This window comes from Chrysemys picta, chromosome 9, assembly GCF_011386835.1.
Source record: "Chrysemys picta bellii isolate R12L10 chromosome 9, ASM1138683v2, whole genome shotgun sequence".
Taxonomy (NCBI): Eukaryota; Metazoa; Chordata; order Testudines; family Emydidae; genus Chrysemys; species Chrysemys picta.
In genome coordinates, this window is record NC_088799.1 from 87,043,421 (window position 1) to 87,067,735 (window position 24,315).

The 24,315-nt window shown below is 39.8% G+C and overlaps 1 protein-coding gene across 13 annotated transcripts in view; it reads left to right on the forward strand.

Moving 5' to 3' along the window:
- ACSL4 (acyl-CoA synthetase long chain family member 4) overlaps window positions 1–24,315 on the forward strand; it is a 110,647-nt gene that overhangs the window by 72,152 nt on the left and 14,180 nt on the right. For 2 of the 13 annotated variants that reach the window (XM_065557267.1, XM_005291817.4), the window contains 6 exons: window positions 14,745–14,791; window positions 19,334–19,869; window positions 20,186–20,363; window positions 21,922–22,031; window positions 22,126–22,264; window positions 23,798–23,948. In XM_065557267.1, the coding sequence (XP_065413339.1) occupies window positions 19,519–19,869; window positions 20,186–20,363; window positions 21,922–22,031; window positions 22,126–22,264; window positions 23,798–23,948 (929 nt within the window). In that variant the 5' untranslated portion in view covers window positions 14,745–14,791; window positions 19,334–19,518. Of the gene's footprint in view, window positions 1–4,399; window positions 4,631–10,105; window positions 10,250–14,744; window positions 14,792–17,661; window positions 19,870–20,185; window positions 20,364–21,921; window positions 22,032–22,125; window positions 22,265–23,797; window positions 23,949–24,315 lie in introns of those variants that run through there. The other 11 variants (XM_065557271.1, XM_005291818.4, XM_065557274.1 and 8 more) reach the window with 9 other exon arrangements.

Genomic DNA, 24,315 nt, shown 5'->3' on the forward strand with positions numbered 1-24,315 from the left:
CTTAGTGTAGACAAGCCACTATAGTACGTTTGTTATCTGTTAAGATTGTTTTTGCAGGTTTGATACTGGTATTACATGCCATGTGACTTGGATATCTGAGGGTACACACAGTATATAGTTCAGTTAAAAATCTCCCATCTAAGAACGCCAGTGTAATGTGCTGCAAACTGTTTTGTTTGACTTCCAGTGAAAAGGTCAATCTATTGAATTTCAAAATAGAGCAGAACATGTTATACAATTGCAGGTACTTTGATTGCCAGTAAGTTGCTGATGGAGCTCACATTATTGCAGTAATCTAAGAAAATATTTTGATGATTGAAAGGTTTGTTTATGTGTGCTGGTATTTTAAAAAGTGTGTGGTATAAAAAAAAAATGTTGACAAACAGCCATTTGGCTCAGCTACTGAAAGGTCAGTTGCAGTATGGTTACATGCACTTCATTAAATATCTTCTGGCATAATTGGCTCATTATTCTTCTGACTTCTGCTGCTAATAAGTAACAATACTGGCAATAGCCAGTGGCACTTTATTATTTATAAATTTTATTGAAATCCTACACACACGTTTAACTTTCTCACCTTAGGAGTAGTTATGGCTTGACCGGAGCTGTAATGGGAAATATGATCATTTTTGAAGGTGGTAGAAACATTTTCTGGTTCCACTATAGCTTCTTGAGTACATCTGCATCCTAGTCTTTCTGCCCCCACCCTCCCAAATTGCTGCTGCCTATAGCAATTTTACTCTGTGCATCACAGCAGCAAACTAAGGAGACTTTTTAGCAGATTAGTATTTACAAAATATATCAGTCTTTACTTGCAGTCTCTGTTTGCAAAAGGGGACGAATCTGTAGACATGAGAGAGAGAAGAGGAGGACGTGATGAGGCATTAGGAATGTAAACTGACGTGTGAGAAGTATGTTTGGATTGAAATGGAACTGCAAAAATTTCATGCCTGGACATAGCTCTTCAAAAAGAGGGAACTTTCCAGGGTAAATCAGCCCAAGTATTTCTGACACTCTCCACTGTTCATGAAAGTACCACTTACAGGCATTTTCCCAAATGTCACAGTATCTTTGGCTTCAACAGTCGTCATGGCTTGTGATACATTGACACTATCTTCATGTACTACTACCCTAAAGTCATCATTTTGTCTCTATTACCACAGGTTTTACTCTAAATGAAAGGGGAAACCTATTGTAATCTTTGGACCCTTAGCTAACGGGCAACCAGTTCTATTTTTTTTTCTCCCTATACAATATTTAATGCCAAAATGGTTGGTTTATGTTGAGTCTTAATAATTGCAATTGCAGATATTCACAATGGTTACAATTCAGATAAAAAACTTTAGTATCAGTGACTTTTATGAGAATATGGAAGAAGATTCAAGAGTGAATAATACACCTTGGTTGAGGCTAAAGCCTCCCCAACCATGCTGTATTCCTGAGTGAATCTGCAGTCCCATACATAGACTATAAATGTAACCTCTAATCGTTTCTCTTTCTACAAGAAAATAGTGTGTGCTTGCACACATTTCTGATAGGCTCACTTCCAAAGTTCGTCATCTCTGGTGCCCATCAAATTGTCTTCCTGCACCAAATTAGTGATCTATACTGTGGTGAAAGTGAAAAGTAGAGACAGCCTGTGCTTGGAGGTACTTGGAGTTTCCATCTCAAATGACACATCTCCAGGAAACACTACTCCTGAAATGACATCACAACATCCACTCACCCTTCAGTACTCCGTCCCTCCCAGCAGTATCAGTATTCCTTGGAACTGAATATATAAACTGTTCCTTAGCTTGCCTAGTTGCAACGTAAGACAGATCTACATTGGGGGCTTATGATGGTTTTCTGGGTCCCTAACATTGAGAGTCACCTCATTACACCCTGCCTCTAGCAAGAGGGAGTCTTGCCTCTGGTAGCTGGATGTTAGCTCCATAACACCACCAGCCTTACAACCACTCAAGCACCCTCCTCTGGACTATGGTAGCCCTGTCTTTGTCTTTCAGATTAACCAGAGGTGCACCATAGTCTCCTTTGAAGCATTCCCTGTGATAGCTAGCCCCTGACACTGGCTACTCACAGAAATCACAGACCCTCTGGTCTCAAAGGAACAGTACCCCAGTTTTACCTTAAATCACCACTCCTGTGCAACTCACAGCATTTGTGAGCACTTATAATAAAACAGGTTTTATTTAAGAAAGAATAAAGGTTCCGCTAGAAACAAATGGTTACAATACAAAACAAAATAATAAAATGCAAATGAAGGCCTACGCTTAATAGTTATTTTTCCGATCTAATAAAATAAGTTCTCTCCACCCCGCAAAGTTCAGTTTATTGCAGATCTGGCTGGCTTTCCAGGTACCAGAATCCAATTTTTCATGAACAACATCCCCTGCTCAACAAAATGTCTCTTCAGTGATTGGCTCTGGATTGTCTTTCTCCACCTTGTAATATACTGAATCAGTCTTTTAGTATGCCCTGTCTATGTTCCTTTTAAACCCAAAAGTGGTTTCAGTGTTTATAGTTTATCTTTGATAGTTTTCCATTGACTTTTCTGTGTTGTTGCTATGGTGGACAGTTGTGCAATGTATTACCTAATTAGCTAGTCAGAGAGTGGTGACAACGCCCTCCTGCTTGACGGGGCTGTCACGCAGATATATGATTCCCTGGGGACTGACTTGTACTTTAAAAACTATGCCTTATGGTCTTCAAGTAGTTACATTATTCCTTAAATATTACCATACACACCTCACGATTATGAGTAGTGATAAGTTACAAGTTTTCAGTAGAGACGTCATGTGCTACCCTTGATGGATAAATACCATGAAAGTGGTGTATTCAGTGTAATGGTGTATCAGGCCTGAGGCAGGAGTTGCTTGTAAAGAAGGGTGAACCCTTGCCCATTGGCACCAATGGGCCTCTGTGTCACAGTGCTGATCTCACTGAAGGGAAGAAAAAAAATACTTTTATTTAACACCCACGGTCCTCTTCTTGACTAACAGAAGGGAGATAAAGAGTTATGGACCCTAGAGAAATATCTCATCCTTCAGGCAGATGGAAGGCCACTGTGATATGAATGCTCTGAGTGTAGGGAGAGGGGGATGTTTTGTATTTCACACCAGTTAAGTAGCTTGGATAGTCAAATACCCAATCTGTAGGCCCCAAATGACACTTCAGGTTTCTTTAACCATTGCTTATGAAGGTTTCTCTTTTGGAGAATAAAGACCTAACATATTTAATTTCTACATAACTCCTCTTGATAGAGTTTCAGAGTAGCAGCCGTGTTAGTCTGTATCCGCAAAAAGAAGAACAGGAGTACTTGTGGCACCTTAGAGACTAACAAATTTATTGGAGCATAAGCTTTTCGTGCATCCGAAGAAGTGGGCTGTAGTCCACGAAAGCTTATGCTCTAATAAATTTGTTAGTCTCTAAGGTGCCACAAGTACTCCTGTTCTTCTTTTTGCTTGATAGAGTTGTGGCTTCTGGCTACTGTTACTGGAGACCCTTGTGTTTAATTTTAAAAAGTGGCTTGTGTAGGAAATGTGAAAATTTAAAGACAAGCCTCTAACTTTTTTTTTTTTAAATAAAGGCAAAAAAAATCAAACAGTCATTTCACCATTACACTGATGGCTATCTGAGAGGGCAGGAAGTAAAAAATGCAAATGCAAGCTTGATGGTTTCCTTGATAGTGTGTGTGTTCATATGTAAAAGGGTAAATTTATAAAAAATGGTGACAGAGCATTTTTCCCCAGTGGTAAATTGAATCCTAGATAGACAAATGGATATTTCAGACAACCAGATATCTCATTTAAGATAGTAAACTGTGTCTAACTCTTTCCTCTCTGACTTTAAACTACTTATTAATAAAGTATGCATTAGTCAGTGTGTAGTAGCTGCAAAACAATAGGGGAAAAAATTGGCCATCTAAGCAAAAAAGTTTGCATCATAATTTGTCAAGATACACCTCTACCCCGATATAATGCTGTCCTTGGGAGCCAAAAAATCTTACTGCGTTATAGGTGAAACTGCGTTATATCGAACTTGCTTTGATCCACCGGAGTGCGCAGCCCCGCTCCCCCGGAGCGCAGCTTTACCATGTTGTATCCGAATTTGTGTTATATCGGGTTGCGTTATATCGGGGTAGAGGTGTACTTGAAGTAAAAAGGAGATGCTGCTGTAGTGCATAGTTTCAAATGAATAGCCTAGAATGGATTAATTTATCCAGAATCCTTTAATATGGCATAAGGAGGGGTTCTCTGTAATGTTTGCCAGTGTATATTACATATTTAGCTGCTCAGACTGGCATATTTTTTTCAATTACTGGTATGATCCACCTCTCAGCCAGAGAGGTTATTATAGGGCAACACTGATAAATTTTGTTTTCTTTCCTACAGGATGTCTGTTGTGACTGACTGACTGGTGTTAGTTATTTTCTAAGTCTCTATTATGAGAACATCATTGTGCAGTTGAAGCCTGTTGAAAAAGACTAAAATCTTTACCTTCTTCGAGGAGTGTCCCTGTGACTGCTCCACTGTGGGTGTCTTGGAGCCCTGCACTTGTAATCGGAGATTTGTAGTAGCAGTGCCCTGGTTGGCTGCGCACGTGTGGCAGCCGTCTCACACCGCTTCGAGTGAGTGGCTACTTGCAGCACCCCTGTCTATTTCGTAAATTGTTTATATTCCCACTTTTCTTTATCTCTTTTGTTGGTTTTCCTCCATCCCCTGTCCCTACTTACCCACTTAAAAAAATATTTCATTTGCTTCCCCCCCGCCACCGGCAGGTCTCCGCCAACGATGACTGAACAATGGCCGTTTTTCTATAGCCCTGAACCTCCTCAGGCATGCCTGGCTCTCCCGGCTTTAAACGCTGCCTGACCTGCATCGGATGGTCACACTCGGTGCATCCGCTGTCTTGGGAAAACCCACATACCACAGAAGTGTCCACACTGCAAGAAATTATCTGCCAGGACACTGAAAGCCAGGGAACTCCAACTAAAATTATTAATGATGGAGAAATCCCTCAGGCCAGTCTCCGACTCAGAGTCCAGGACTCTTCTTGGCCAATAGTCTTCAGCAACAGCCTCAGACAAGGGCTCCACCCAAACAGTGGCTAAGGACCCTGCACCTAGGAAAGCGACGAAACATTGGTCGCAGTCATCGCCACGGAGAGATCCCCCTAAAAAGGAGCAGTTTCCTGGTGAAAAATCTGCCCCGGTACCAATGGCACTGAGAACCTTGGACCAAGAAGCACTGGGAATGTCCGGTACCGAGATGTCCTAAAGAGCCAAGGCACCAATGCGGCCAGGCTCTCACTCAGCTGCATGAGCTAAAGCTAAGCTCCCTACCTCGGCACCGACTGTGCCTAAGAACTCCTCGGCACCGGCTAGTGTAATGGCGCCACCTGCTGCATATACACAGCTTAACAAGACCTCGGCACCATCAGTGCATACTATGGTGCCATCCATGGCACTGAGCTTCCTGGGACTGCAACCCTTCACCAAACAGGCGGACCTGGCAATCTCCTCCATGCCGGGAACCCCCTTGTTCGGCACCGAAGGCACCCCAGTCAGGCCAGGACCGAGCCAACTAGGCACTCCTGTTAGATCCGCACCCCCACTATCCAGTGATGAGGATGACTCAAGCCTTTAACCCCTTGTCATTCCTCCCCGAAACCGGGATTCTCTCACCATCGGAGGCCCAGGAGGAAGAGGGAGAGGAGCCAGAAGAGGCTCCTGAAGGCGATACACTGCCACCCACCCATATTTTGTCCTCATTCCCAGACAAAACAGTTATGCCACCACCTCCCACCACAGGAGATGACTTCAAGTCCTTCCAGGACTTATTCAAAAAAGTTGCTGAATCCCTGGACATCTCTTCAGCAGAGCTGCCAGAGACCCAGGACAAACTTACTGACATCTTGCAGGCATCCCCATCAGCAAAGATAGCTCTGCCCATTAACTCAGCCATAATGGACCCTGCAAAGATAATATGGCAGACACCTGGCACTGTCCCACCATCCTGTAAATGCTTGGACAGAAAATATTATGTACCAGTGAAAGGAGCTGAGTTCCTATTCACTCATCCGGCTCCTAGTCCACTGGTCATAGAGGTGGTGCACCAGAGGGGAAAACAGCCCCAGTCAAAAACTACACCATATAACAAGGACTGGAAAAGGCTTGACCTCTTTGGATGCAAATCTTATTCTGCCTCGTTGCAATTTCATATAGCAAATTATTCAGCTCTCTTAGCAAAGTACACCTACAACTTGTTCAACAAATTGAAATCCTTTATTAATCAACTGCCAGAGGAAGCAAAGGAACAATACAAAGTCAACATTGCAGAGGGCTCCTTAATTGCCAAAACAGCCCTGCAGGCTTCCCTCGACTCTGCTGACACGGCAGCCCGATCCATGGCCACATCAGTTGTCATGCATTGAGCATCATGGCCCCACCTCTCTGGATTCCCTAGGGAAGTACAAGCCACAATTGAGGACCTGCCCTTTGAGGGCCAAAAACTATTTGCTGAGAGCACAGATCCATCTCTTCATACCTTAAACGAACAACCTTGAAGAACTTGGGTATTTACATTCCCCTGAACAAGAAAAAATAGGGCAGATTCTATACTCAAAGATTCTGTCCTGCCCTGTATTCCCAACCGCAGAGACAATATGATCAAAGCCGCAAGCAAACACAAGCGAGATGCAGGCAGAACCAGGATCAACCCGCCACATCTCAATCTTCAACATCCCGTGAATCATTTTGAAGTATTAGTCGAGAGCTCGAGACCTCTATCTTCTCCCATGCCGGATTATCAGATGACCTCCAGTCTCTTTGGAGACCATCTGCTATCACACTACTCAGTCTGGAACAACATCACTGCAGGCAAATGGGTGCTGGAAATCATTCAGAAGCGTTACTCTATCCCATTCTACTCCCCCTACCCACCCACCTTCCCTGTCCCTCTTCAGGGACCCCTCTCATGAGACTCGTTGCAGCAGGAAATAAACCATCTCTTGCAACTAGGAGCTATGGAAATAGTACCACACACATAGGGGAAGAGGGTTTTATTCGTGTTATTTTCTCATGCAGAAAAAGAACGGCGGATGGAGACCCATTCTGGATTTATGCAGATTCAACAAGTTTGTACTGATGCAACGCTTCAAAATGGTAACCCTGGCAACCATAATCCCGGCATTAGAGAAAGGAGATTGGCTCTTGTCTGTCGACCTACAAGACACCTACTTTCATGTCACCATTCATCCAGCACACAGAGATTACCCCAACAGTGATTCCTCAACCTAACCAGGCTGATAATAGTGATCACAGACAGCCCCCAAACATCCACCAGTGCCTGCCTACAACTTCTTGGGCATATGGCTGCCACAATTTACATAGTCAAACATGCCAGACTCCATATGAGATGCCTACAGGCCTGGCTCCGCACCTGCTATATACCACACAAGTATTCCCTCCAAACGGCTCACTATGCCCTGCAGAGTGAAGGACTCCGTCAAATGGTGTATGCAACCAGAAAACATCTGCTTGGGGGTTCCATTTCAACAAAAAGTTCCCACTGTAACACCACAGATGACTCCCTCGTGGGATGGGGAGCCCATCTGGACAGCAGAACATTTCCTACTGCTCATCCGCAACAATACCATCAAAGTCCTCACGGACAACACAGCCTGCATGTTTTATATAAACCGACAGGGTGGAGCTCCATCATACCCTCTCTGCATCGAGGCACTACACCTCAGAAGGCATATTTTGTATGAAGATCATTACAAGAGTGTAGGGTGTAAATACAAGGGTGCATTCGGTTATAATCAGTAACTGAAAAAATATGCCAGACTAGTTGCTGGTTTAGCAGATAAATATGCGCTGTCTACAGTGGGGCTTAGGTTGGCTTAAGTATGTTTCTCAGGAGTATGAAGTTTTCACACCTCTAAGTCATGTAGCTAGGCTAAACTAATTTTAGATGTAGACCATACCTCACTTAGTAATATATATTCAAATCTCGTTTTAAGAATTTTCTGCCTACTTCAGGCACTTCTGATGCACCTCTCGCTATAATATTGAAAACATCTGTGAGGTCATGATGTACAAATGTTTAGTAGCAAATTATATTTGAATACAGGCTACAAAAGCTGCAAGGCTAGGGTAGGCAATATTTAAACAGTTCGTTAATGATCTACTTAGCTTTTTGAATAAGCACCTTTATTATCACTGATTTTCATATAGTGAAGAATGTTACTCTATTACAACGATCACAGATAAAGGTAGGAGGTTACATATGTTTATGGAGAAGTGCAATTCATTCACGTGTTTATGGAACTGGTGTTTCTTGTATGGCCAGGGAAGTTCATAAATCCTGTGACCAATCTCTCTACGTCTGAATGTTTAGGTTTTGATCTGAATTAGTGGAAGATGTACATAGCTGATGTAGTTCTTATGTCTGACTTCCCAGGGCACATGGGTGTAGGGCTGGGCCATGTGGGCTGCCTATGTCCTCCTCTGCACTCTAACTGCAGAGAGAGGAAGTGATCTAAAACTTCCTGCTGCTCGAGACAGGACACCAGTGGGAGAGGCCTTGGGAGATTCTTGGGGGACCTCACTTCCCCTGCCCCCCACACCTCAACCCTGTTTTTTTCTGTATGTCTGAAAATGAGGCTGAGTTTTTCTGTAGGGGTAGGAAGGGAACGTGGATGTTCCAGCTGTGTGAAGAATTCTGACTGGCAGCCTGATCCAAGGGAAACATGGAAAGGCAGTTATAGGATGAAAGGGAAATAGAAGTAATTGTACTTTTGGCAAATTGCTTTTTTGTTTTTGTCTGTTTTTCCTTTTAGATTGTAAGCTCTTAGGGGCAGGTACTGTCTTCTATAGGTGTACAATTCCTAGCCCAAAGGGGGTCCCAACCCTGGTTTGGGGTCTTTAGGTGCTACTGGAATGCAAAAAAGAAACAGTACCATCATTTCTGTTGGGGGGAGGGTGTTCATGTGTATTTTGTCCCATTTTATATGAAAGGATGCAAATTTTTCTTGATATTCCACTTTGAGACTTATACCGTATGAGTAAGTGGAGCTTGAGGAGGTTAAAGAACAGATGAGCAGGACATACCTGGAAGTCTTGAACCATTATTTTAAGACCCCTGGGATCATTTGGTGGTACAATGTATATGGGTGCTGAGTGCCACTCCCTAAAACTGTTTACTTCCTTGGTTTTGTTTATAGGTTTTTCTATAGCAGTCATCACTGCAGTATCTGGATGCCTCACGAACATTAATGAATTTATCCTTATCACCCATTTTGTGTGTGTGTGTGTGTGTGTGTGTGTGTGTAATATCCATCTTCAACTCAGATACATAATAGTTGAGCTTTACCATAGGAGGCCAAATCCTGTACTAAGCCTATGGAAATGGGCTGGGCAAAAGGAGTTAAGAGGGAGATTTTTCTTTCCCAACTTCAATAGGATTCTGCAGGAGTAATGGTCCAAGTAGGTAGATCTGTCAGCAAACTGAGACCTTATTAATTGTTTGGGGTTTCTTTCCTTCCTTACCAGAAAAAATATAAATTGTGTAGTGAAGATTACTTTTTTAGTAACCTGCAGTTAGAACAATATTGTCAAGGTCAGAAATAGGAGCTGCAGAAGTCAAGGAGGTCCTGGAAAGTCACGGAATCCGTGATCTCTGTGACAGACTCGCAGCCTTAATTATAATATTTTGTATTGAATTCAGATTATTTTCAAAAGAAAAACTTGTAATTAACAAAATCAAAAAAATCCATATGTTTTTATTCATCCTGCACTGTATCTACTGAGGGAATTTTTAAATTACACTATAAACCAGTCCTTCATAGGCAACGTACTGTGATACCTCTGCAATTCATTGATTTGCTATCAGGTCCTCTTTGCATTTCCTGTCCTTGTGTGCCTTGTGACACAATGACCTAAAAATATGCAGATAGCTGTCCAAGAAAGGAACAAACTTGAAAACTGGTCTCTGGTTACTTATTTTCCAGCAAGTTTTCAAGTTTCATAAATATTGGCACAGTCTGTTCTTACAGAACATTGACATCACTTATAAACATTGAATCATTTCCCTTGATTTTTCTCACAATCCTTTCTGGTATGTAGAGGTTGAAATAACACGTAAAACTTTCCTAATGTTTTTTCGTAGGCTTGTCTCTTTGCCTTATAAGTGCTCTCTTATTCATGTGTCTAGAGACATCCGTAATAATCTTAGAAAGAAATTTGGTGAGTAGTTGGTGTACTAAATGCGTTTTCCTGTCTGCTTAACCCAGTCGTTTCTTTGCAGCAATATCTTTGTTTCAATAGCTTTAATTTCTTCCTCTGAATCTCTGTTTCAAAACCAAAAAGTAAAATAGACTTTCAGTTCTAGTATTTGAATAAATCCAGGGGGTCAAGATTAATATTTACTATTGATCATGGTAATAACCTATACATTCATTTGATGTGCTCTGTTATATCTTTGTAATGTATAAATCTGGATTTTTCACTAACCTTTTGTGAATATTTACCATGGTCTCTAAAATGCATAGATTTGTCTGAATGATAGACAAATTCCAGAAACTTTTTTGGTTATTCATATTTAGCTTTTCTGTGGGTGAAAGGTTTCAGTATCTTCTTCCGAAAGATTTTAAACTCTGAATGCTCATTCTAAGAGTGAAATCCTGGCCGCATTTGAAGTCAAAGGGAGTTTTGCCACTGACTTCACAGAGGCCAGGATTTCACCCTAAGTGTTCATTTACCTTAACTCTTTCACACATTCCAAATTCTAATCTTTCTTTACAAAAGTAAATACTTCCTGCTCTTTCAGCCCACACTCCACTTCCTCACTAAAAAGAGTTACTATCGTATATTCACTATTCCCATTTATTTCACATTTTTGTAAATGCAGCTTCTTTCTCTAAAACATTAGTTTTTCTATTTATTCTGTTTTACAACCAATGCAAACATAGGCAAGTCTTTTGAAATAACCAAGGAACTAATACACATTACCCAATTCATATGCTTTTGAATGTTATGTTGTCCCTCTGAGTTTTTGTACTAACAAAAACCTCTTGCTAGTGGAAATAACTGTTAAATTGATGCTTCCTTGCAATTAAATTGCACAGGCTAAAATTTCTGGGCAAAAACACTTAAAATAAGTTTTTAAAATTATACTTTGGAATTCTAATTGCTTATGCAAACATTTAATGAGTAAATATTACTTCCTCTGGTCTAACTATTGAAATCTAGAGCAGTACATTTCACCCTTGGTGAATAGTTTTTGTCCCAGCTTCTAGCACTATAATCTATGCCCCCTCTTTTTCCATTCTTTTACTGTCAACTTAAATTAAGCTTTGATAATAATAAAACTAATAGCAATTATTGGAAAAAGTAAATCTCTTGCCTGCCATTTATTCCATCTGTGTGCCATTTAAAAATTAGTCATAAATTGAGGGCCTTTCTGATGTCCCAGAATTGATGCCCTATTTTAGGCTTTGTTCGAAGGATTTAGTTGCTAGAGAATAAAGAGATGCATATCAAAAACTGTCTCTGAAGCTTTTAATTGAACATCAAAGCTAGACTATGTTGTAACTATTAGTTATTACCTACCATAGATGGTAATGCTTATGTAAGTAAGCAATGGCATCACTTATACTATATATTTTTCCAAGCATTTGGACAACTGAACTATAAAAGTTCTGTAACTAACTTGTAGCTGGTAATATAAAGTGTGCTGTTGGTTTATGAGAGAGGACTTTGATGTGTATACTGTAACAATTCCTCCCAAACTGAATGAGCTCTTGTCTAGACAGCTGGCATATTGATGAATAAGCTTTGTTTCAAAATTGAAAAAATGAACTGACTAACATGGAGGAAAATCCAGTGGGAACACGGAAAATATAGCTATCAGAAGGCAACAGACAATAGCTATGGTCATGGATTGTTATTTAGATTGTGTTAGTACTGAAAATGTGCTAGTTTCTTTTTAAACAGGGTAGTACAGTTCCACTGAAAATATAGTTCCTGCCTCAAGAAATGGCAGCTCCACTATACGGTCTCCAAAATAGATAGTGTTTAGTCAAAATGGTTTTGAAATTAACATTTAATAAGGCTTTACAGTACAACATTTTTTTTCCTAAACTGATGTGATGTAGCATATTACTGTGGTTCCCCGCCCCCCAGGATTACAAAATGTCTTCATTTTCATAAAACAAGGATTATTACCCCTTTCCCCCAAGATACAATGTGAACTTTGTCATACTTAGTAGTAATCCTTACTTGGCTTGCCTTGAGAATGTCCTTGATGGTTCACTGACGCAAGACATTTGCTCCCCCCCTCGTCCCCCACCCCCAAAAATGACACATGGAAAAATAAATAGTGACAGCATAAGCTTAGATGTCAGCACCAGGGCTCATTTTGTAACCAAATGAAATAAATATCTAGACCAGGGGTCAGCAACGTTTGCTACGCGACTCGCCAGGGTAAGCACCCTAGCAGGCCGGGACAGTTTATTTACCTGCTGACGCAGCAAGTTTGGCCGATCGCGGCCCCCACTGGCCGCGGTTTGCCGTCCTGGGCCAATGGGGGCGGTGAGAAGCGGCGCAGGCGAGGGATGTGCTGGCCGCAGCTTCCCACCGCCCCCATTGGCCCAGGACGGTGAACCGTGGCCAGTGGGGGCCGCGATCGCCCGAACCTGCCATGTCAGCAGGTAAATAAACTGGCCCGGCCCGCTAGGGTGCTTAACCTGGCGAGCCGCGTGCCAAACGTTGCCGACCCCTGATCTAGACATTCTGCTGGTCTGAAATGATTGTTTATGATGTATATTATATGTAATATATGCTGTGGTATAAAGGTTTAAATGGCATGAGTTTGGGCTGGTCACATTACCGATGAGTAGAAAAGCCTTAGTTATATACATCATCCCATAAGTGCCAATAAAACCTTTAAATCACAATATATTGTGTTTTTTGTACTCCTCTCGTGTTTCAAGAAAAGCTATTCTAGCAATTCTCAGAAGATGTTGTGTGTAGTTTTTTTAAAGTATTGGGACATTTTCCATTAGCCTATAAAGGCTTTTCTACACTTACCGGGGGATCAACGTGCGGCGTTCGATGCATCGGTGATTAATTTAGCGGGTCTAATGAAGACCCGCTAAATCGGCCACAGATCATTCTCCCGTCGACTCCTGTACTCCACCGGATTGAGAAGAGTAGGGGGAGTCGATGGAAGAGCGTCTCCTGTCGACATTGCGTAGTGTGGACCCCGTGGTAAGTAGGTCTAAGCTACGTCTACTTGAGTTAGCTATTCACGTAACTCAAATTGCGTAGCTTAGATAGACTTTTCCCTGTAGTGTAGACAAGGCCTTAGTTACTATAGGCAGGTCTACACTAGAAGTGCTACAGATGTGCCGCTTTAGAGCATCTGGTGACCATGCTCTATGGTGACGGGAGAGCGCTCTTCCGTCGGCATAATTACTCCACCTCTGCGAGAGGTGGAAGTTATGTTGGCAGGAGAATGACTCCCGCCAACATAGTGTCGGTGTGGACAGTGCTTAGGTCGCTGTAACTTGTGTTGCTCAGGGGGTGTCTTTTTTTCACACCCCTGCATGACATAAGTTAGACCAACTTAGTAGTGTAGACTTGCCCTATGAATCCAACTATCTAAGGGTCATAGGGAGAAGAATTTTATAACTAATAATCTGTTAGAACATTTAGGGCATTTTTAATCTAAAAATAACTACCCTGGAAGAGAGAGAACAAACTTTAAAGTCATAACACTTATAGATATAGAAAAGATACCACTGATGCAGGACTAAATCTTAGCCACACTTGGGGTTGTACAAACATAATATTGTTTTGGGGAGCGAAATGAGTGAGAGAAACATACCACATTTGGGGCAGAAGAAGGAAATCTTTTACTACACTGTTATGTTAGAGGCAGGAAACCATGGGGTGGTTAGAGGTAATCCAGCCTGGCCCAGCTTCCCTCTCCCTCCTTTAAGATAAGTGTATCCTGCCTATGGTTACCATCAGTGCTTAATTTGTGCCAGGGCTGAGCACCATCACCTCCAGGCTTGGCAGTTCATATCCCTGGCACTTCTTGGCTTCCTATGTCAGTTATGAAAGTAAAAAAATTGCTTCAGCACCGGCACATAACTGGTTGAGCCCTGGTGCCTTTTATTACAATACATCCTGGAAGTTGGGGGGGGGGGGGGGCTGCAGGAATTGAAAAGTTGTTTGTATCCCTGCAGACTGGCTGATGCATGTTCTAATGGCTCACAACTTTAAGCTCAGTCATACCTGATTGATCATGTACCAGAGGTACACAGTCATAGGGGTAATTTCAGTAGATTTCCATAGAGTTTAAGGCCAGAAGGTATCATTTTAGTCTGACCTCTTGCATATCACAGGTCATTAACCTTCACCCACATACCCCCTCTGTATTGACTAAAGCATGACTGAACACGTTCAAAGTACAAGACTAAATGTGAGTAACTTGTATATTTTGTGACTTTGGTGAAAACTTATTCTGATTCATTTAAATAGAAGATAAGAGTAGTGACACATCTTCCTTTTCAAAAGGATAAGGGAGACCATGAATTCATCTTCACTGTTTAAGTACATAAATAGCAGGTTAAATTTTTGGTTTCTACACTTAAGATCATGTACCAAGTTAATATTTTTACTTATCAGTCTTTCTCTTCTCTCCCCCACAATCTTCTCTCCCATTTTACTGTAGATTGAATCATCATTGAAGAAAACCCAGTCATTACTTTTAGATATCCTGTAAGTATCTTAACATTTATTTTGTTAAAGGCAAAAAGTTACAAGTGTTTTTCTTTCTTTATTTTAAGTTTGGACTTGTTTTCATCAAATTTATGGCATTTTTTGGATTTCCAGCTAATCTTGATAGAATGGAAGTCTCTCTCAAACTACTACATATTTTACAAATTAGCTAAGTCATCTATTTAAAAACATCATCTTTTTACCATTGAATCTGATTGGAAACTTCCACAAAATGCAGCCTCTATGTTTTACCTTAACATGAATGTAAATGGCAGTGTATGTGTATGGTTTGAACTTGCATTGCTAGTTATAGAATCAAGGTCAGCAACTGCAGATCTCTCTATTGCAAAAGAGGCATTTTGTCAACTCAGCTTTTTTTCTTTCAAATAAATGTTCTGAAATCTCTATCAGCATTTAGGTGCCTAAAATGTTTCAATAAAACTTTAAATGAAAAAAGTAAAGTAACGGAGGTATGGGTTTGATACCAAGATCAGCTGAGAAGAGAACACTGAAACACATCTGATATTTAAGATCATGCCTTTTATCCAAGATGTGTGGCTAAAATGACTGAGGATGGCAAGCCTTCACCACTTCCTTTTAAGTGTGACAAAAGATCACATTCAGGATTATTACACCTAACCCCTAAATTTAGATTTGGGTAGTCTTAGCCAAAACATTACAGGTGAAATTGGATAACAGGCATTTTATAATAGTTGCAGTCTACTCTTCTGGTACAATAATCATATTTTGGTTTTAAAAAGCAGATAACCTTGATAGCAGTGAGTTTAAAAAAATGGATTAGTATATTGTGAAACTTCTTGATAAATCATGGAGGAACTAAAACTTTAATTATCATTATTTTATTTGCATTATAGTAGTGCCTAAATCAGGGGCCTATTGTGTTAGATGCTGTAAAAACAGTAAGACAGTCCCTGCCTCAAAGAGCTGACAATCTAATTTAAGACCAAGATGCAACATTGGGTATAATAAACAATGGGAAAGTGTGTTGGAAGGAGAATGAGAAGCAAATGGCAATTAATATTGACCATCTGTGTGCAGAACTCGGTTTCATTGTATTTTAGAATACAAATCCAACTACAGAAGCCCACTGTATAAGGGTAACTAGTACTTTGATATTACATCAGTGGGTGCCAGACAAAACCCTAATGCAGGTAGAATAGGTGTTCATTTTAAATTACCGGTAGTTAATACAAAAATCATCTTAAAGTGTTTTTTTGGGCCATATGCTTCAGATAAGTATGAGTTATAGTAAATGTAAGGATTCTTAATAAAGTGCCTAATAGACTTAGCATTCGTTGCTATCCCCTGTAATTCTTCAGTATACTTACACAATGAAAATACCTTTACCGTGTAACTTAATCACTCCTTTCATTGTGTTGGGGGCACTGTACAAGCTGTTTAAACACCCACGTTAAAATTAATACTTTGACAGCCTATGCTTTTTCTACAATCTTTATTCCAGTTTAGAATTATACTTATCTTGGTACCAATACTTAGATATATTTCTCTTCTATGTTTGCTAGTTTGTCTCCGGATCTTCTGGCATATTAAGGGACAGGTCTTGCAGAAAAAAGCAGTGTTTGCATTTGAAAATGGGGAAAGAATGTATGTTAGATGTCAATCCATTCAATCTCAAATATGTGTCAAGGGACTTGAGTAGACTGACCCTTGCTCCTATCTATTTGTAAATTCTCAGGTCCCAGTTCTTCTGCCTTTACTCAGGCTGAGTAGTACTAACTCAACAAGTAGTCATGCTGGTTTCAGCTGCTTGTGGAGTAAGGCAATGAAATTGTGCCTTTAAGTTTGCATTAGCCTGTTGTAATCTGTTCTCTGTTTCACTCCTATGCTATGTTGCATGCTTTTGTCTCTTGAAAATACTGAGAATTCCCTTCTCAGTGTTGGTTTTATCACATTGTGTAGTGTTTAACTGCCATGCACTGGAGCTCGCATTTCTGCTTATTTTTATGTACAACCTAAGCTAATTCAAAACACACTCCAACTGAAGTAACTGGAATGAAATTATCAACACGTCATTTAAGACAAATAGTATAATAAATGTCTGCCATTCATTTGAAGAGAGTGAAGTTTGGAGTGCAAAACAGATGTTTAGGGCTTTCTTCAAAAGACTTATGTATGTAAGACCTATTTTAAACTAATGGAGCTAATGTACAGTAACTTGGGTGTAATACACACAAATGGCAATTCAAATAGTTGCTGGTAATACAGTGAGAATTATTCTGTTATGGTCTGTTTGCTGAGCAGCTACTCTGGGGCACTTTTTATAGTATCAGTATAGTGAAACCTGTCTTAAGCAACCACTCACTAGACTAGTGACTTACTTCACTAAAGTGGCCATCTAATAAAAGTGAAGCATAACTGTACTCGAATTATTGATATTTTGAGGTGTTAGGATGGGAGGTTAGTTAAAGCAACTGATTTCAGTGGATAAGACAGACAGATGTCACTGTACTTAAATCTTGGTGAGAAAACATGTAATTCACTCCAGGGGGAAAAAAAATCTGTATTTTGTCAGAATTCAGTTTAGTACCTGTGACTCACTCAATTTATTTGCCAAATATGCAATTCTTAAAATTATTCTGTAGAATGAAAGCACTACTTATCTCCTACCCGATAGCATGGCATGTACCTACACATCTCTCATGCATTATTTCATTCAATATGCTTATACATAAAGGATACTATATGTGTTGCTGTGTGCTAAAGAATGTAATTTTCCATATTAATCATGGGTATTGCTGGTGCTTGTTGTGCTGTTATTGGCAGTTGTCACTTAATTTTTTTTTTTTTTTTTGAATTTTTTTTGAAACTCTCCCCTCACCTGAGGTGGTGAATATAACTAAATTCCTTGGTAAGTCTAGTTTCAGAGTAGCAGCCATGTTAGTCTTTATCCGCAAAAAGAACAGGAGTACTTGTGGCACCTTAGAGACTAACAGATTTATTTAAGCATAAGCTTTCATGGGCTACAGCCCACTTTTTCGGATGCATAGACTGGAACATATAGTGAGGACACACACACACACTGAAAAGGTGGGAGTTGTCTTACCAACTTGGAGAGGCCAATTAAGTAAGAGGGAAAAAAAACTTTTAAAGTGATAATCAAGATAGCCCAGTACAGACAGTTTCTTGATAGTGCCCTCAGAGAATTCCCCCCATCCTCAAGTCTCTCTGTTAATCAGACCTCCATCTTCCAGGTGGGGAGAGGATAGGCCTTGCCCTAAACCACTGCTCCCTAATGTGTTGGAGGAGCTGCTTTGGTAGGTGCTCCCTTTCCTTTGCTTCCCTGGGGCTGTGTGCATTTTTTTAAATTAATTAATTAAGATATCCTATCTCCTAGAACTGGAAGGGACCCCGAAAGGTCATCGAGTCCAGCCCCCTGCCTTCACTAGCAGGACCAAGTACTGATTTTGCCCCAGATCCCTAAGTGGCCCCCTCAAGGATTGAACTCACAACCCTGGGTTTAGCAGGCCAATGCTCAAACCACTGAGCTATCCCTCCTTTTCTCCACAGCACTTGCATCCTTCATCTGACCAGGAAGCAAGGGTTAAATACTGTAGTTGAACCCATATCTCACACATGTCAATGCAGAATACTGGTGTTAGGCCACTGAGTTGGCCCAAACTAAAGTTGTGATTATTATTATTATTATTATTATTTTTCGGTAATATCTACCCATTAGTCCCTTTACAGTTCCTACTCAAGAGAGATTTCTGTGGAATCACAGTCAAATACTTCAGGATTTGATTCTGGTTTTATGATGGAAGATGAGTTGAACTTTTTCTTCCAGAAGTCCTTAAATTTGTGCATTAGAGTAATTGCCACACAGACTTGATTTGTGAGGCAATTACTCTAAGCTGTGCACAGCAGATAGAGCTTCTCAGGCCTGCTTTAAAGTAAAAGCAGTAACCCAGGTGATGTTAGGAGAGGAGCTATATGAATCTTGTGTATTAATTAGGTCTACAGTGCGTGGGTTTTTTTTATTTTGAGCAGTCTCAGTAAATATGCTGTATTCTGAACACTGAGTTGATATAACTTTATTTCTGAAAGTCATAAAAAATCAGTACTACCATATCTCCCTAGCCCTAGCACAAATATTTAAGAAAAAAGCTACTGGCCTTTGACCATAGTTATGCAACTTCAGGATTGCAACTTCAGGATTGCTCAACTAGCTTAGAAACACAATATTTTGATATATAAAGGACACAGTGCACTTTAAAAGACCAGAATTATTTAAACAGAGACAAAGGGGATGAAAGGGGGACCTTACAAGAGTAAATATTTGTGGAGGTAAAAAACAAATAAGGAAAAGATTCCTCTCAGTCTTCAAAACCAATTGCTCATATGCCTCTCAAACCAGTTACTTCAGCCTCCTTGGTTTTGCTGCATGTTGGGGTGAAATCATAAAGGATTGAAACTAATGGACTGATTCCTGGTGTCACTAATTTGTTAAACTTTCTTTGTTTTCTTTCCTGCTGTCTGCTTGGCTGTGATCTTCACCCACAGGTGTCTGTTGACTTCCAAAGGTTACTAATGTTTTAGCTGTTACTCTAAAACTGAGCAATCTAAGCTTCACTTACAGTTGTTTCCTTGACTGTACTGCCACTTGTTGCTGCTTCTGCTCTTACCTTCTTCAGAGAACCAAGTTTCTCTGAATCCAAAGGACAGAGAACTTTTTTAAACTATCCACTATGAAACTTAAACTAGACGTACGTGCTATTTTCTTGCTTCCTGTGTACTTCTTAATATCTGTGTACAGTGCCCTTGTATTTATTCCATGGTATTTTCTTACCAATGCTAAGAAGAAAAAGGCTATGGCAAAACGCTTAAAAGCTAAACCCATCTCGGACAAGCCTGGAAGTCCGTACCGTTCTGTTACTCATCTTGAGTCACTAGCAACCATAGACATTCCCGGAGCAGACACTTTGGACAAGTTGTTTGGCCATGCTGTAGCAAAGTTTGGGAAGAAGGACTGCCTTGGGACCAGAGAAATATTGAGTGAAGAGAATGAAATGCAACCCAATGGAAAAGTATTTAAAAAGGTAATCTTAAAGTTTTTTGAATTCTTGAAGTCTGTAATATGGAAAACTTTGTGTCTTAACAATAAAATATTTATTGCAGGCCACCTTTACATTCTTTACAATTTACATTTTATGGTGTAAAGCTGGATATTTAACTAGCTCAAGAAAGGAAGCTATAATACATGCTGTTAGTATTTTTCTTCAGCAAAAAAATTGAGTAACGTTGAATTTGCTAGTATGTTTTCCACACCAGCTCACAGAATAGGTGCAAACATGTACACTAACAGCTTAATGTTATTATCACAAAACTGTTCTATTTCTTTTTTTTTTTAACCAGTTAATCCTAGGAAACTATAGATGGTTAAACTATGAAGAAGTTAACCAGAGAGTGGATCATTTAGGGAGAGGACTAGCTGCACAAGGACTACAGCCAAAAAGTACCATTGCCATATTCTGTGAGACCCGAGCGGAGTGGATGATTGCAGCACAAACCTGCTTCAAATACAACTTTCCTCGTGAGTGTTAAAGTTGCATTTGCATTAACTATATTTCTAGAAAAATCTCTTCACAGTCAGTTCAGTTCTTCATGTCTAGTACATCTGCATATTTCTGGGATAGCATTTGTTTAAAAAAATTCTGGAAGAAAGTGAAAAGTCCTAATTTGTGTTCAGCTTTCTAATAAACTATATGCTATGCATAGCAGGGATCCCCAAAATTAGCAAGCAGCTGTAGCCAGACTAATTTGTTCTGCTTATTATAGAAGTATTTTTAGAATTCAGAACTGACTTTCACTTTTTGGAGGGCAGGAAAGAGCAATGAATGTGGACCCTTTGACTTGTTTATCAAATCTGCGTGGCTAACTAATTTTGCTCATAACTGAAACATGCAGCAATGCTATTTCATTAATTGCTTCTGCCACTTAACATGTGAGGGGAGAGACTGGATGTTGGGTGGAATAGAGAAATGTTATGGTAGCTGAAATATGCAAACCAGCTTCTGAGGATTCTTGTGACCTGTTTAAAACCTCCACCTTACTTTAATCAATGTACAAGACACAGTACATTTGAAAGAAAAATGGCACAGTCCTGAGTATATTAATACACCAAAAACTTCATTATGAAGCAGTTAGGGCTGTTACACACCCACGAGTGCACATTTTACCGTTATTGCTTCTATCCAACACAAACTGTGCACCACAATTTGAATTCTGCCCCCCTTTCATTTTTCTGCATTCACTGAATCTCTCTTCCCCAAACACTATTTGTTGTGAATATTTGGTGCAATAGTTGGTTGTGTGGGGAAAGGGTGATTTGGCAAGGAAGGTTTGCTGGAGGGCTATTAAAGGGGATGATGGAATGCTGCCACCCACAGGGAAACATAATTAAGATTGTAGTGTGTGGTCTGTGGAGTACAGTAGCTGTGATAATAGTAAGATGTGTGCATGTGGTGGTGGATATGTAGTAAGTGGCTTAACTTTTTTTTTCATTTTCTTGCTTTTTGTGGTTTTTGTCAGGTAGATGTATATGTAGTAATCCTAATTACTTCATAACAAGATTTTTGAGTATTACTTCCCTATTTTAATGCTTTATTGGAGGTGATGCCTTACACTGAACACCTGTTCTCCTGGAGAATTAATTAGTAAATGTGAAATCCAGTCTAGCTCTTCTCTGGTATGAAGCTTTAAGAATGGTTTATAGAAGCAGAAAAATAGAGGAGAGCCTCAGGACTCAGCTCTCCCAAAGTCTTTTCCGCCCTCTGTGTGAAACTGGAAAGAACACAGATTTGTTTTTAGTTGTTTATCATGCGATCTAATGACTGAAATTACACTTTCCTCTTTCCATACAACTATTAGCATTACCATAAACTCCTTGCTTCATAAAATTCCATCATGAAAAAACTAAAAGCTGCTTTTATTCCTCAGTGGAAAAGGATTGCAGATGAAAAGTATTCCTTCCCCTGTCTCTCTCTCTCTCTCTCTTCCCCAACCCCCCAACGCTGACTAAATTATATACATTGAAAAGCTTTTGGTTTGTATTATTCTGCTCTTAAACTTTATTTTTATTTATAAAACAGTTGTTACTTTATATGCCACCCTTGGTGAAGAGGCAGTAACCTATGGTCTGAATGAATCTGGAGCATCATATCTAATCACCAGTGTAGAACTTCTAGAGAGTAAACTTAAGGTAAGTTGGGAACAACTTTTTTTGTCAACTGTATTTCACTGTAATCTTATAATATACATTACTGTAAGTACTAAATTTCCTCTTTGTTCAACAGACTGCATTGTCAGAAATCCCCTGTCTCAAACATATCATTTATGTGGATAAGAAGACTATCAATAAATCTGAATACCCTGATGGACTAGAGATTCATAGTATGCAGACAGTAGAAGAATTAGGAGCCAAACCAGAAAATTGTAAGTGAACCAAATCAGGATTACCCAAGCAGTCCAGTAAGTGATTGAACTTGATTTGGAGGGATATGTAGCGGAGGAGAAGTATGTCCATTTAACCTAAAAAGGATCTGACATTTACTGTAGAAAAATTACCAGTCCACCTCCAATATTTTTTTAAAAAGTGGAAAAGTAAAAGTAACATATTTTTGAGTCTTTTATCTTAATGTTACATTGTCCCAAATGGACTTTGTTTCAGATATTCCTTTATTCAGTTTAATTTTAGAATGTGACTGGCATGGTTTGACTAAGCTCACTTTTTTCTAAAATAAGGGAAGGTCGTATAGAATTAAGGTCAGGCTTGGCTATTTTTGTTTTGTTTTAATGAATATTTTAAAAACTCCATCACTTTTTTTTCTTCTCTTTCCTGATGACCGGGATGAGCATTTGTTTTAGAAAAGTCTTTCTGACCAATTTTGTAGCTAGAAGACCCCTAAGGCCAGGGGGATAAGCACTGGATTCCTCCCTCCTCCAGTCACTGAGAACTATAATTGGTTGGCTGGAGTGAGAAACCAGGTTCCATAAGGAGGAAGTGAGCAATTATGAGGATTTGCTTCCTGCCACCCAGGTCTACCGTCTCTGCCGGCCAGCTCCTCTGTGCTACTGGAAAGGAGAAGATGTGAGCAGTTAAAGGAGTTGGTTGGCAGGAACTGGAGGCTTATGCAAGGAAGTACACATTCAGTAGAGCTGCTTACTCTGTGGTAAGCTGCTGATTTCTTGAACTTGTTGCCAGCCCAAAGGGATAGAGGTAGGTTTTTTTTTTTTTTGAGAACTCCCCTAAATGTCCTCCCACTCCCACCTTTGCTCCCCTTTCTGCTGCAAAGTCATCAGCCTGAGGGGGATTTCACCATAATCAGGACAAAAGAGAATAAATGTCAAGGCAGCAAACTGAGTTAAAACAAGTTTAGTTTATTTTCATAAGTTTATTAGCTTAATATATACTGGCTTCTGGGTCTGTTAAACTCACTTTTCCACCAAGTGTGAGATTTTTCAAGGCATCCTGACTTCAAAATATTTAAAAAAACAAAACCCACAAACCATGTGTTTTAGCCTTTACAGCCTGGCTTTAGAGCTGTTACTAATAGAAAACTTGGTATGAGTTTGTCCCTCATCACTCCAAAGTATGAGCCTCTTCTGCACTTCTCCCAGGCTTTATTTTAAAGGGTTTGACTAGAACTTCATTAGGTTTAACCAGTGAAACTCTGCAATGACATTACACTTCTAGCCAAATCTATCTCCAACTTAACCTATTGCCTTGATTTGAATCTGCTGGTGCTTGTTGTCCCTAACGGGATCTGACACTTTTTTCTTTTTCCTGGTCTGCTTACCAATAGATCATCACTAACTTTGTTTGTCAGTCTCTTATGAAGACCAGTTAACTTAGTTTACTCTTTCTGGAGCTTCGATTTCGTCTCTTAGTTTTTTCCAAGAAGTAATCACTTCCTGCTAAAGTCCATGTGAATGATTTTTTTTCCTCCCCCTTTGTATCTTTTGTAGCAGACATCCTTCCAAGCAAACCTGTTCCCACAGACCTGGCTTTAGTAATGTATACTAGTGGATCTACTGGGAGACCTAAAGGAGTGATGATGATGCATAAGAACTTGATAGCTGGAATGACAGGCCAGTGTGAGAGAATACCTGGACTAGGGTAAGAAATGCTCAGTTGCTCCATGTATGTATAAAATATCATTTTGTTTTATTTAATTGGAATAAATGTTCCTGGATTCTAGAAAACCTATCACTTGTATAATTTTGAGATTCCTGGTGACTGTTTCTTTTAAAAATATGAATTTCAGCAAATTCTGTTTTTTATCCACTAATCTTACATCATATATGAAGTGATATTTCTGGAATCACTTTGAATTTATCATGCTCATGGACACAACCGTAAGAGTGTCTCTAGCTCTTTAGTCCTGTTATGATGTTTCTACAACTAAATGAGATTAAAAAAGATAGAAGACAGTATGACTTCTTTAGTTATGTCTCCTCCTGAGATGTACTTTCAAGATATCCAT